At 46.0% G+C, this 14,457-nt stretch overlaps 1 protein-coding gene across 3 annotated transcripts in view; it reads right to left on the reverse strand.

Annotated features, from left to right (window-relative positions):
• Window positions 1–14,457, reverse strand: part of MYO18B (myosin XVIIIB) — a 256,340-nt gene that overhangs the window by 13,454 nt on the left and 228,429 nt on the right. For all 3 annotated transcript variants that reach the window (XM_040463958.1, XM_040463959.1, XM_040463960.1), the window contains one exon: window positions 13,260–13,397. In XM_040463958.1, coding sequence (XP_040319892.1) covers window positions 13,260–13,397 — 138 coding nt within the window. The remainder of the gene's footprint in view (window positions 1–13,259; window positions 13,398–14,457) is intronic.

Raw genomic sequence — 14,457 nt, forward strand, 5'->3', positions numbered from 1 at the left:
GTTATGACCGGAAGGAAATACGAGTGAACCTTCACGTCGTCCTAGGCATGGAAACTAAAGAAGAAATGTTTACTGAGCAAAGGGAGTAGAAAAGCTAGCTCAGCATTCAATTTCCAGATATGATCGATGAGCTTGTATCAGAGAAGATCTGCGCTTAGAAAAACTAGAAATGCTAAGTTTAAATTTACAGGCATGGGAGAGCACCGAAGCCACCAAGACTTAAAGGATTAAGTTCTGGAAAGAGGAAAGAATGTTGAGGTGAGCCCAGCTCTGTGGCACTTTTCCCCTAGAAAATTGCTGATCTTGAGGAAGAAGAACTAATCTCAGGAACACACATTCAGATATCAAGACATACGTATAGAGTTACATTAATTAAGGCAATGATAAATCAGCTCAAAGATAGACAAGTAGAAACATGGACTAGAACGGGGTCTAGAATATATATAAAATCAGCTGCTTTAATAGAAGATGATACAGTTTTAAAATGTGGAAAATATGATTTCTTTTCAAACACACACACAAGACGAATTGCATATTTACATGGCTATGAATCTTAACCCTTACCTCACAACATAAATATCAATTCCTGATGAATTGCATATCTAGATATAAAAGTTATATCAATACAGCGTTTACCAGAAAACACAGAGGGATATTTTCATAAATTGGGAATAGGCAAATAACTCCTCGATGGGATATATAAAGCACCAACCATAAAGGGAAAATATTCTGAATTCAGTTATATTAAAATAAATAACTTCTGTTTGTCAAAATAAACTACAGGAGAGTGAAAAAGGCATCCTACCAAATGGAGTAGATCCTCATACTCAAGAAAGGACTTACATGTAGGGGCGCCTGGGTGGTTCAGTCGGTTAAGCCTCCGACTTCGGCTCAGGTCAGGATCTCACGGTTTGTGAGTTTGAGCCCCACGTGGGGCTCTGTGCTGACAGCTCAGAGCCTGGAGCCTGCTTCGGATTCTGTGTCTCCCTCTCTCTCTTCCCCTCCCCTGCTCACTCGCCTGTGTGCGCTCTCTCTCTTTCAAAAATAAATAAACTTTAAAAACATAAGAAAAAAAGAAAGGACTTAAACATGTAGAATATAGTTAAGACTCCTACAAATCAATAATGAAGAAACAACCCAAAAGAAAACCATAATGAGCAAAAGGCTTCACCAGACATTTCACCAAAGAGGATATCCCAGAAAACAGATGAGCACATGAAGAGGCTCATTTATCAGGAATGTACAAGTTAAAACCAAAAAACGTGGCCCTAACTCATATCCACCAAGATAGCTAACATTAAAAAAAATGACAGGACCAAGTGTTAGCAACAATGCAGAGCAAATGGAACCCCCGTTTCCTGCTGGTGGGAAGGTAAATTGTTACCCCTGTCTTGACAACAATTACTAAAGTTGAAAATACACCTCTCAGCAATTTTACTCCTGGGTGTACACCCAACAGAAATCTCAATCCATGCAACAAAAGATCTGTACAAGATTGCTCACAGTAGTGCCATACATAACAGTGTTAAACGAGAAACAACCTGAATGTCTATTAACAGAATGAATAAATCATCATTACATGTTTCTACAATGGAATATTATACACTAGGGTTTCTCAGTGGTGGCATAGTTGACGTTTTAGACCAGATAGTTCTTCGTGGCCAGTCCTGTGCATCATAGGATGTTCAGAGGCATCCTGGGCTCTACAGTAACACCCCTCTCTGCTAGGACGACCAAAAATGTCTCCAGACATGATCAACTATCTCTTGGCAGAGAGGGGGGTGCAAAACTGCCCCCAGTTGAGAACCGCAGTTCTGGACTAGAGAGCAAAGAAAACAAAACAGAACAACATGTTGTTATGTAACAACAGTATGAAGGAAACTCAACAACGTCATATTAAAAGAAAGAAGCCAGAGGCCAAAGAGCACTTACTACTGGATGCTTCCTTTCATATTGAGTTCAAAACCTATCTAATTTATAGTGTTAGAAGTCAGGGTGGTAGTTACCTGTGAGGAAGGAGGAGGTCATGACTAGGACAGACCCAAGAAGGGTTGTAGGGGCACCTGGGACGATCTGGTTTTGATTTGGGTTGGCATGACACAGGTAGGACCAATTCTGGAAAATTTCATACAGATGCACTTTCCTGGATGTATATATCAACAATGGGTCTACTTCACGGACATAGAGCTCAACGGGAGAGCCACAGATTCCAAAAGAATGTTCTGAACCATCACCGATGAATCCCAGTGTTTTTACACAAACCTGCAGCTAAATTAGATGAGCCTCAAAATTCCCGAGAGGTCCACAGATCTACCATTCAAGACCTGGAGTTTTAGATAGAAAATAGCTGGCCCCCCCCCCCCCGCCGCCTTCTCATGGAAACCTGTCCAAGAATCCTGTTGGCTCCAAGGATGAATCCTGGGCAGAGCCAGACTTCTGGTTCTGCTTGCTCACACCTTGGGTCCATGGTAAATGTGGTAAAATGTTTCAGTTTCCACTAAACTTCCTAATAGTGGTAAAATGGAATAGAACCCGTTTGTCCCAGGAAGACGTAAAACCGTATTCAGGGGAGGCCTCTTCATGAAGTATATTCAGGATGGATTAAAATGATTCTGAGCTCCGGTTCTGAGAATGCCGAGACCAGTAAATAAATGTACTATTGAAATAAGATTAGCGGCGGATGCTTAACCTACTTTGGGAACAAGCTGTTTTTAATGCTAAGTACCATCCATTCACATTTACATAATTAATGAACTAATTACAAACGAATCTTATCTAATCATTTAAGCAGGCCTCGTGTGACCCATCCTTGCCTTCCTTTCTGTAGTAGAGTAATTGCACTTCCCTGAGAGGCATACGACTTTATTTTAAAAACAATACCCTGTAATTTAGACCTTTTTACTAATTCAAGCCAGCCTCATCCCACGTAAAAATCAACAGGGCGAAAGGAAGTTGGTGTCTCAATCTTGTTCTTTTTTAAACCGAGAGCTGCAAGCCGTGAGTATAGGGCTGCAAATGTTTACAGAAAGCAAATTTTCCCCAGAAAAAGGAAAAGTTGTCATGCCATCGTTTAGCCAAACGAACAGCGGTTGTGTTAAATCGGCACCAAAGCAAATGATACATACAACAGTAATTAGCGAAGATTACACAGTAATTAAAATCACGATGATTATGTGAGTGAGAATAATTTATACAATAATCTCCATGCTCACATTGCAATATGGTACAAGTCCAATAGCAACAGTGGAGAGCCATGTTTGGTAATAAATTCAAAGCACGGCATCACTAATTATGTGGTGATAGATGGGTCACTGAAATTTAGGGATAAAGAAAGTCTCTGACCAGGGTACACACAATTTTATGTGGACTTCCCAAGGCTACCAAATTGGACCTCAAACACTTGAATGTGTCTTCTCTGTTCTCACTCTCCTCTCCTACCCCTTCTCGTCCCTTCTCCAACCCCCGTCCCCCGGCTCTGTCTGCATAATTTTGTCCGCTCACATAATGCAACCTTCCCCTTGGTGGAGAATATTTGCTTTCCTTATTTTAAAAATTTTTTAATGTTTTTATTTATTTTTGAGACAGAGAGAGACAGAGCATGAGCAGGGGAGGGGCAGAGAGAGAGGGAGACACAGAATCCAAAGCAGGCTCCAGGCTCTGAGCTGTCAGCACAGAGCCTGATGCGGGGCTCAAACTCACGGACTGTGAGATCATGACCTGAGCTGAAGTCGGACGCTCAACCGACTGAGCCACCCAGGTGCCCCTGCTTTGTTTATTTTTTTAAAAAAATTTATCCACCCCCTATTAGTTCTCTGTTCCAGGTAAGGCATTCTATTGTCCTTTGGGGAAACCCTTCCTCCCCCAGTGTTTCTATGGTTTGAGTGGGAATAAAACCCATATTCCAGAACCAGGTGAGAACACCAACTTGAGCCTAAGGTAAAAGGCTCCTTCATTCCCCTTATCTGTCTGACTGGTTTGGAACAGACATGTGATTCCCTTTGGGCCAATGAAAGCCAAGCTCAGGATTTTTGTGGAACTGTTTAGAAGAAAAGTTACTTCTCTTTACTTTTGGACTCTGAGTGCTACAGGCACGAGCTTGAAGATCTTGGCTGCCATCTTGCTACCTCAGAAAAAAGCCAATGCCGAGAGGAGTGGATCAGAGAGGTTGCTGAAGGATCAAATCCCCATGATCACTTTTGAATCCCTGGATCCCCTAATGCCTGAAACTAGACCTACCTTTGGTTTCTGAGCTGCATGAGATAATAGTATTTTTCATTTTGTATAAGCCAGTTTGAGTCGGGCTTTTTTCTGAGGTAGTGACTCAGACACTATAACAAGCTCATGGTCAAGTGGCTGATAAGTTTGGATTAGAAACCAGGTCTACCACACTGCAAAGCCTGTTATCGCCTCTTACCTCTTTTGAAGCGTATCTTCAAGACCTCCGCCACATCTAGTTTAACACAGTGCCCACCACTGACCTCTGCCCCCGGTCTGCATTCTGGGGTTGCTGAGGCCCAGACCTTGAGCATTCCCCTCTACATTCCATCAAGACTGGAGACAGTCAACCAGTCTGGGAAGTCCACCCTTGGTATTGATTACCAGCATTAGCCATCAAATCATTCTTATGTGGGGCCAGCCTACTTCTCTATCCACTGTCATTCATTTGTTCCATGCATATTTATTGAGTGTCTACTATGTGTCAGCCACTGTGCTAGGTGTTGAGGTACAAGAGGAAAAAGGTGAAGTTTGTTTTCTTAGAAGGCTCACTGCCCCATGAGGGAGAAAGACACCCAAACAGATAAGCTCAACATAATATGGTAAGTGCTATGGGAGAGGGCTGTGTGGGGTCTGTAGGACTGTGGTGGTCATGCACCTGACCCAGCCGGGGCATCAGGAAGCCTCCAAAAGCAGGTAACCCACGAGCTGAGTCTTGGAGAATGAGTAAGAGTCTGCTAAGCACGGAAACAAGAGAAGGGTGTCTCGTCAGAGAGAATATCATGGACAAAAGATCAAAGAGGGGGGCCAAGAACATAATGTATGGGGGAGAGCTCTAGTCCATATGGGGCACAAAATATGAAGAAGACAGAGAGGGTAATGAGACCAGAAAGGTAGGCAAAAGCCAGACCATGAAGGGCGCCGTAGGCCTGCTAAGGCATCTGAATTCCATCCTGTTCTATCCGGGAGGGCAGAGATCAAAGTTTTCTGTCCAGGGCAGATGGCAATTATTTTTAGCTTAAAAGCCATCTGATTTCCATTACAAGTACTGAATTCTGCCATCACGGTGCAAAGATAGTCATGAACAATATGTAAAATCAAAAACAATAAGGTGGACAAGTCTGTGTTCCAATAAAACTTTATAAAATCAGGTCGAGGGCCAAATTTGGCCTGCAAGCAGGAGTTGGCTGACTCTTGCAGTAAGAGACGGGAAGCCACTGCAACTAGACTTTCATTTTAATTTGTTTTAATTTGTTTTATTACATTTCTTTATTTTGGAGAGGCAGAGAGACAGAGCATGAGCGGGGGAGGGGCAGAGAGAGAGAGAGGGAGACACAGAATCCGAAGCAGGCTCCTGGCTCCGAGCTGTCAGCCCAGAGCCCGACACGGGGCTCGACCCCACGGACCGTGAGCATGACCTGAGCCGAAGTCGGCCGCCCAACCGACTGAGCCCCCCAGGCGCCCCAACTAGACTTTCATTTTAAAAGCATCACCCTGGCTGAAGTATAGAGAATGGACGAAGGAAGGACAATATTGGAAGTTCTTTGCCAGCACCTAGGACAGAAATGACGGTAGCCCGACTTACCGGTGTTGGTGGTGAGGATGGGAAGAAGCAGAGAGAGCCAAGATCGTTGAGACGGGGCAGAATAAACAAGATTTGGGGATCCGGTGAATATGAGGACGAAAGAGAAGACATGAGAGTCTGAGACGACCCAGCTTGGGAGGCTTTATGAATGAGAGAACCGCCAAATTCGACACTGATAACACAGAGTAGGCGGGAAGGCAGGAGTTTCCTCCCAGATATGTGGAGTGAAGACATCTGGTTAGCGATGTGGTTGGCGATCTTCTCGGTACAGGCAGTGAGATATGATGTCTACATTTAAAACCCGGGAGAGGGGCGCCTGGGTGGCTCAGTTGGTTGGGCGGCCGACTTCGGCTCAGGTCATGATCTCGCGGTCCGTGAGTTCGAGCCCCGCGTCGGGCTCTGTGCTGACCTGCTCAGAGCCTGGAGCCTGTTTCGGATTCTGTGTTTCCCTCTCTCTCTGACCCTCCCCCGTTCATGCTCTGTCTCTCTCTGTCTCAAAAATAAATAAACGTTAAAAAAAAAAATTTTTTTTTAAATAAAAAATAAAAAAAAAATAAAACCCGGGAGAATGTAAGAGTTGGAGGTCTAGACTGGGCGTTTTCCCACTTACGATAAGGGTGTTAAAAATCACGAGACGATCGTCTGGGATCAGGTGGAAAGCAAAGCAGCAGATGAGGGTGGCGCCCCGTGAAACCCCCCACCCACACACATTTGGGGACTGGGGGTGGAAAGGAAAAGACCAGGGGTTTGAGGAGCTCCAAGGAGCAGAAATGTCTAAGAGGCCAAGTAAACAGAGAAGTGTTCGACAGTTGCTAAGGGCAGGGATACGTCTAGAAAAAAAGATCAAGACTGGAGCACATCCCCCGATTTGTCCCTTGGGAATCTACTGGCGTGGTGAGGCAGGTTTCAGGGAGCGGTGGGGGCCGGGCTCCGGGTTGTAGGCAACGAACGAGGCACAGACGTGAGGCGCATGAGTGCAGATGGCACGTGCGGACCCCCACTCTGAAGAAGCCTGGCTCCAAAGAGGAGAAAAAGGTGGACTTCGATGGGACTCCGGGGTGACAGGGGGGAGCACACCATTAGGATGGGGAGGACCTCAAGGTGTTTCTCACTCGTGAAGAAGGACGACCGGAATGGGCAGTTGAGCAGACAGGAGAGAGAGGGGACACTAAGTGGACCGGAGGGCTGCAGGGGAGGGGGGTGTGTGGGGTGCAAAATGGGTGCCGGCAGGGCCGGATCTCGTCTTCTGAGACCAGAGGGAAGATGGGGAGAGGTCCCCTGCTTTAACACTCTTCCAGCAGGACAGCAGGGCAGTGGCCGGAGTGGCACATGGCAGGGGCCGAGCTGACCGTCCCTGGATGGCCCTGGCACCACCTGCAGCCAGGTGTTAAGAGAGATTCCTGAGCCAAGTGTTCCTGCCACCACCAAACCCATAAACTTCCTCTCTGGGGGCCACGAAGGTAATTTAGTGTCTCCATCTCCAGAAGCGCTTGCATTTATCAGCAGCAGCTGCACGGTTCCTGGTCTGTAAATCATAAGGCTCTAGGTGTATTTCTCTTGGGCTGACGTCCCTTATAAATAATGCAGTGAATGCTTTTATTTTTCTGGCAGAAGACTGTTTTCTCTCTCTCCTCTGTTTTTAAAGTGACCTTCTTTCTCAGTCAAATTCGAAACGTCCAAGAGTCTCCTCTATTGAGCCCTACGACGTGCCAGGTAACACGGGGCTGGGGACACGGGCGTCTCAGGCTCTACTACCTACCGTCTCCTCGCAGAAAGGACACTGGGATGATCTGGTACCCATATCTGGTAGTAGTATCTAATCAAGTTTAAAATGCAAATGCCCTTGGACCCTGAGAAGAGTCTGCCCATGTGGATGAGAATGTGTGTTTTTATTTTTTTTTAATTTAAAGTTTTATTTCTTTATTTTGAGAGACGGGGGGGGGGGGAGAGAGAGAGAGAGAGTGCATGCATGAGCAGGGGAGGGGTAGAGAGAGAGAGTTCCAAGCAGCCTCCACATTCAGCACACGAGCCCGACGTGGGGCTCGATCTCATGACCGCGAGATCACCACCTGAACCCATGTCGGACGCTTCACCTACTAAGCCACCCAGGCACCCTGAATGTGTGTGTGTTTTAAAGGCTTAAAAGCTCAGAGAAAATACCTTGAAAACAGCTAAAAGCGGAACAAGAAGCCTTTAATTAAAGAATCCATGGCTTAGCTTGCACACCTTTTGCAGGAATTAAAAGAATGGTAACAGACCTAGGCATACTGATAAGGAATGATCGCCAAAATATATTGTTGAGGGATGTCGAAGGAGAGAAAGACATTGTAAGAATTTATGTACCCCATCATGTACATAACAAAGCATCCTATCATTGATGGTGGATACCTTTGGGAAGGGAGCTGAGATGGGGGTCACCATGGTTAAGAGGGTTTTAGCTTTATCTGTTCTATTTTGAGTTCCTGAACAGGGCGGGGAGCGGGGGCAGGGAGTATTTGTAGATTACTTGTGCAATTAGGAAGAGCTGGAGGGCACTTGAGTTCTAAGCCAGGCCGTCACTATACGCTTGGGTAAGGTATTTCCCTCTCCAGACCTCCATGTCCCCTGTCTGTGTAATGAACAAATCACATCAGATAATTCTAGGGCTTCTTTCCAACTCAGAAGTTCTTGCAGCTTTAAATTGGAAACGTATTCCAAGGACAGTGCTCAAAATGTTCAGGGCTTGATCTGGGGGATCTGGCACTCAGTAGGTATCTTTCGGATGGCTGCTGAATGTTGAGTAATAATCCTTATGCAGTTTTATCTTTATCTTTATGCATATTCTTATGCATAAGAACAGCTGTATGCCAGTAAATGCTGCAGGTGAGTAATCTGCATCCCCAACCTTGGATAAATGTCAGAGAGCCCATGGCAGGGAAGCAGATACAAATACAGGCTTTGGAGGGATTCAAACCTGGGTTCCAATACCCGCCCTTCCACTTGGCTGCTATGGGATACTGATCAATTACCGACTCTCTGTGACTCGCAGTCAGGGCTGAGCTGTGACCAAGTATGGTTACTATTTCTGTTCCAGCCTGGATGTTACGGTCAGTTACTCACTCGAAAAACATTCATTGAGCGCCAACTGTGTACCAGCCCCAGGGATACAGATATAAGGAAAATAGACAAGAAGTTTACGGTCCCTTCTTGCCTCCTGCCCTTTCACTGTCCCTGAGCACCACTGCTCTGAGCTGTCCTGGGACAAGCCTGAGGACTCGGAAGGGGAGAGGGGAAGAAAAAGGGGGGTGAGGCCCTGGCGAGAGCTGCCTGAGCATGTGGAGGCAGGCTCTGCCTCAGGCAGAGCTCTAGAAGCCGGGGTAAGACCATCTGTGCCTGAATCGGTTGTCTCCTCTCTGTCTCTGGGCCTCAGATTCCTCTGCTGCCACATGGGGGTAATGTCTGTCTCCTGGGCTTCCTCTGGGCATCCAGCAGATACTGACACGAATAAAGCTAATTTTCTTGAGCTCTCTCTAGGTGCCAGGCTCCGAATGAAGACAAATGTGTGCATCATCTCATTAACCTGACAACAACCCAGATTTATTCACAGAGAAACACGGACAGAGAAGTTGAAAGATCTTGCCCCAGATCTCGCTGCCGCAAAGGAGCAAAGAGAGGGTTGGAATCCACATGCTGCGACTTCCGTCCGTGCACCCAAACCACGGCAGCCTCCCACCTCCCACTCACACGGGTGTTCTGCCACTTAGGATGTAACCGAAGGGCTAAGGATCCTTATCACGCACGTCACTACAGGCATGCCTCGGAGATATTGTGGGTCCCGTTCCAGACCACCGCAGTAAAGTGAGGATTTCAATAAAGCGAGTCAAGTAAATTTTTTAGTTTTCCAGTGCACATTAAAGTTATGTTTGCACCACACTATTACATCGTAGTCCATTAGGTGTGCAACAGCATTATGTTTTTTAAAAGCATACTTAAGGGGCGCCTGGGCGGTTTAGTCTGTCAGGCTTCCGACTTCGGCTCAGGTCATGATCTTGTGGTCTATGAGTTCGAGCCCCGCGTCGAGCTCTGTGCTGACCGCTCGGAGCCTGGAGCCTGCTTCCGATTCTGTGTCTCCCTCTCTCTCTGCCCCTCCCCTGCTCATACTCTGTCTCTCTCAAAAATAAACATTAAAAAAAAGCCTGATCAAGTCCATACCTTAATTAAACCTTTATTGCTAAAAATGTGAACCATCATCTGAGTTTTTGGTGAGCCATCATCGTTTTGCTGGTGGAGGGTCTGGCCTCAGTGGTGATGGCTGCTGACTGATCAGGGTGAAGGTCACTGAAGGCTGGGGTGGCTGTGGCAGTTTCTTAAAATAAGCCCGCATATTGTGCGCCCCATCAATTGACTCTCCCTTTCACGAATGATTCCTCTGCAGCAGGCGATGGTGTTTCATAGCATTTTAGCCACAGTGGAAACTCTTTCAGAATTGGAGACCGTCCTTGCAAACCCCACCGCTGCTTTCTCAGCTACGTGTGTAGAACCTTCTGAATGCCTTCTTGTCACGTCAACAGTCTTCGCGGCATCCTCACAAGGAGCACAGTTCATCTCCAGGAACCACTCTCTTTGCTCCTCCGTGAGAAGAAGCAACTCCTCCTCTGTTCACGCTTACCACGGGTTTCTAGCAATTCGGTTCCCCCTTCAGGCTCCACCTCCAGTCCCTGCTCTCCTGCTGTCTCCACCCCATCTGCAGCTACCTCCCCCACTCAAGTCTAGACTCCTCCACCCTTCCATGCGGGATGGAATCCACTTCGTCCGCACTCCTGTTAACGTCGCTGTCTTGACCTCTCCCGTGAATCAAGAACATTCTTAATGTTCTTCAGAATGGTGAATGCTCTCCAGAAGCCGCCATAGACAGGGAGTCCTCTGATGGATCCGGGCAAATTGGGAAGCTTCCTGTCCATCGGTAGCACACCCGGTCACCCAAGAGCTCCGATGGCGTGGGGATGTATGATGAGATTAATGCTGTTTTCAGGCCTGCTAACACAACATCCATTCTGCGGCCCACGGACCAAGGAGTAATTTCAACTTTCAGGTCTTATGATGGAAGAAATGCATCTGAAAGCCGCCTTGGCTTCTCCTCTCTAGCTACGAAAGTCCTCCGACAGTGGGAGCTTCCGTCTGCACTGAGCCTCTGCTGTCTTCACGAATGACCGTAGCCAGATCTTCTGGATAACTTGCTGCAGCTTCTACACGAGTGCTTGCTGCTCCACACCCTGCACTCTTGGGTTCCGGGGGCGGCGTCTTTCCTTAAACCTCGTGACCCAATCTCTGCTAGCTTCGAACGTTTCTTCTGTGGCTTCCGCACCTCTCTCAGCCCTCACGGAATGGAAGAGAGTTTGGGCCTTGCTCTGGATTGGGCTTTGGCTTAAGGGAGTGTGGTGCCGGGTTTGATCCTCATCCAGACCACTGAAACTTTCTCCAGATCAGCAGGAAGGCTGTTTCTTTCCTTATCATTCGTGAACTCACTGGAGTAGCCCTTGTCATTTCCCTCCAGAACTTTCCCTTCGTGTCCACCGGTCGGCTAAGCGTTTGGCACAAGAGGCCCAGCTTTCAGCCTCTCTGAGCTTTCGAGGTGCCTTCCTCACTCAGCTGAATCGTGTCTAACTTTTGATCTAAAGGGAGAGATGTGCGACTTTTCCTTTCACATGCACACTTAGAGGCCACTGTAGGGTTATTCGTTGGCCTAATTTTAATATCACTGTGTCGTAGGAAATAGGGAGGCCCAAGGAGAGGGAGAGGGGCTGGGACACGGCGGATCAGTAGGGTCGTCAGAACATACACAACACTTACTAAGTTCACCATCTTACATGGATGTGTTTCGTGGCGCTCCAGGATAATTACAATGGCAACATCAGAGATCACGGATCACAGATGGCCATGGCAAATAAAATAATGAGGGGAAAGTTGGAAATGTTGCAAGAATCACCAAAATGTGACACAGAGAGACAGATCAAATGCTGTTGGAAAAATGGCACCCGTAGGCTTGCTTGACAAACCTCCAGTTTGTAAGTAACACAATATCCGACAGTGCGACAGAGCGAACACGACAAAATCGTATGCCGGTGCGATTATAATTACAAAGCTCGGATATTATGTTAATGCGCATTCACATGCTGTTATGGCTGCCTCCAGTTCTGCTTCACTGCCTTATACACTGGCCGATGGGGAGAAACAGGGGCGTTTACTTATCAGGAGAGAATAAGTCCTCAACCTTTGGGGTTCACGGAAGAGGTGGCTTTTTCTCCATATAGGCCTTTGTTTTTAATTAAGAGCAGTAATCAGATGATCTTGCTTTAATTAACTCCCCTGATGCATCCACACTCTAGGAGCCTCTCTCTGATATTTTCGATGTCAAGTTTTTCAGCCTAAGATTATCTGCAGGCATGCGTCAGACATTTGCCATTTGCTGAATATGCCTGAAAGGTTAGCGTGAACTTCCACCCCCTTCTTTTTGTAGAGACAGCCCCCTCCTTCAGAGCAAACACATTTCAAGTCAGGAAGGGATTGTCTGTGTTTGCTCCTTGAGTCTCTGACTTTTCTTTCTGTCTTTTCACGTTGGGTCTTCTGTTACCACAAAAGGAGTATGCATTTCATCTTAATTACGCATCTGCTTAATCCATAATTTCTGATTTATGGCTGTTAGCTCCTAATTATAAGAAGGCCGCCCTTGAAAAGGAAAACCAAATGAGCTGAGAGAAACGAGGCTGAAAAACTAGGGTGATGATGGATTTAAGCCCTAAACTAAGGGTGCATCCTGAGGCCCGTTTATTGAAGGAACCTATTGTTGGCAGTCCTACAGATTTGTGAGAGTTTCGTCTCAGGCTGTAACTGAACCCATCACCCTCTGTGGTGGGGAAAATATAAAACCTTGACATTCAGAACAAAGCTAAAATCTCTGAGGGAGAAATTATCCAGCCTAACTGTCAATGATACTGATTTGCCATGAAAACACACACACACACACACACAAACTCAAATACAGAAACACTTAAGTGAATATGTTTACAAAAGAAAAATTTAAATCCAGAACCATCCATACATGGAAAACAAGGAGGGCTTGCTTTAGATAGAAGGAAACTATAATAAATCCACAGTTATTTAAAAAATGTTCACCACATGCTTTTTAAAAAATCATCATGAAAATGGTGCTTTAGTGAGGGCTGTATTAGATCTTCATCATTTTAACTGTTTGGAGCAGTAAACACAATTATATTTCCTGTTGCACAGATGAGGAAGTGAAGGCTCAGAGAAGATAATCGACCTGCCTAAAGTCCTTCAGGTAAGAAGTGGCAGGGTCATAGCTCAAACTGTCCAAGACCATGCCTATGCTGGAGAAAGTGGAAGACATGAACAACAGCCTTTGAAGGATGAGATTTTTCAAGCTATTGGCCATCCAGAGACAGCAGGGAGATTCTCTTACCTGGGACTGAGCGTGTGGCTGCTGATGACTGACTGTCGAGAGGGGGTCCTCACGGTATCTGTGGCCAGGGACAGAGTACAACTCAGCCAGGACTGCAGACTGCCTTCTGGCTGGGAGCTGAGGATGGAGACATTATCTCTAGAACCAGAAGACAGGATGCTGTCAGCACAATGACAACCACGGTAACAGCAATAACTAGATATTAACCCCTAAGCATAAGCCAGGCATGTGCTACATGCTGTACTCCCATAACGTCAATCAGTGCTCACAACACCATCCCTGAGACGTGAGAGCCAGTGCTGTCCCCATTATATAGATGAGAGTAAACGGAATTTGAGGAGGCCAATTTGGGTCTTGCCAAGGTCATCCGTCTAGTTAGTGAAAAAGTTGAGATGCCAACCCTGGTTTCTCCGATTCTAATGCCCTTGCTACTAACTACTGCTCTTCCTTGGGGAGATAAACACTCTAATATAGATATTGAGGCAATTCTGATTTTAAAGTAAAATTTGGCATTGAATTTTATACCAAGTGATAAGCCCATGGAATATGTCAAGTGTGAAGGTCTTAACTTCTTGCCTGCCTTAACCAGAATGTCTTTGTAGACAGAGCCTTTGCTTTTATGTCCCCTAATTCTGAAAGCAGCACAGGGTGAGGCTATGCGGGCCTGTCACTGATTTGGGTACTCAATGATTATTCTGTTTTCTAGTTGATATACTCACTCAACTATTATCTGTCAATATTTATATCAATCTTTATATCTATAACTATATATCTATTTTGATATCTGTATCCGTATTTATATATGCCTATATTTGTATCTGTCTATAAATTCATTTGTTTGTTTATAGCATGCGCCATGCCGGGCACCATGGGAAGGACGTATAAACATGAACCCAACATTGAACTTGTCCTCAAGACTCCATCTTACCAGAGTAGACATCTATAGAGATAACCACAAAATAAAGGAGAAAATTATTAAGGCCATAGAGAGGGATAGAAAGTAGGAGAATTAGGAGGGAGCCTTGATTTGCTTCTTGGAGGCATAAGGGAAGGCATCAAGTAGGGATAGCTGAGCCACAACTTGTTTGAAGGCTGGGGGTTGGCCACGCAGGGCCTGGGGAAAGGACTTTGAGCTGGAGGGAACAGCATACACATAGGTATGGACGTTGGAAAAGGGCAGGGCATGGGTGATATGCAA

This window comes from Herpailurus yagouaroundi, unplaced genomic scaffold (assembly GCF_014898765.1).
Source record: "Herpailurus yagouaroundi ecotype Mexico unplaced genomic scaffold, PumYag 428, whole genome shotgun sequence".
In the NCBI taxonomy this organism is placed as follows: domain Eukaryota; kingdom Metazoa; phylum Chordata; class Mammalia; order Carnivora; family Felidae; genus Herpailurus; species Herpailurus yagouaroundi.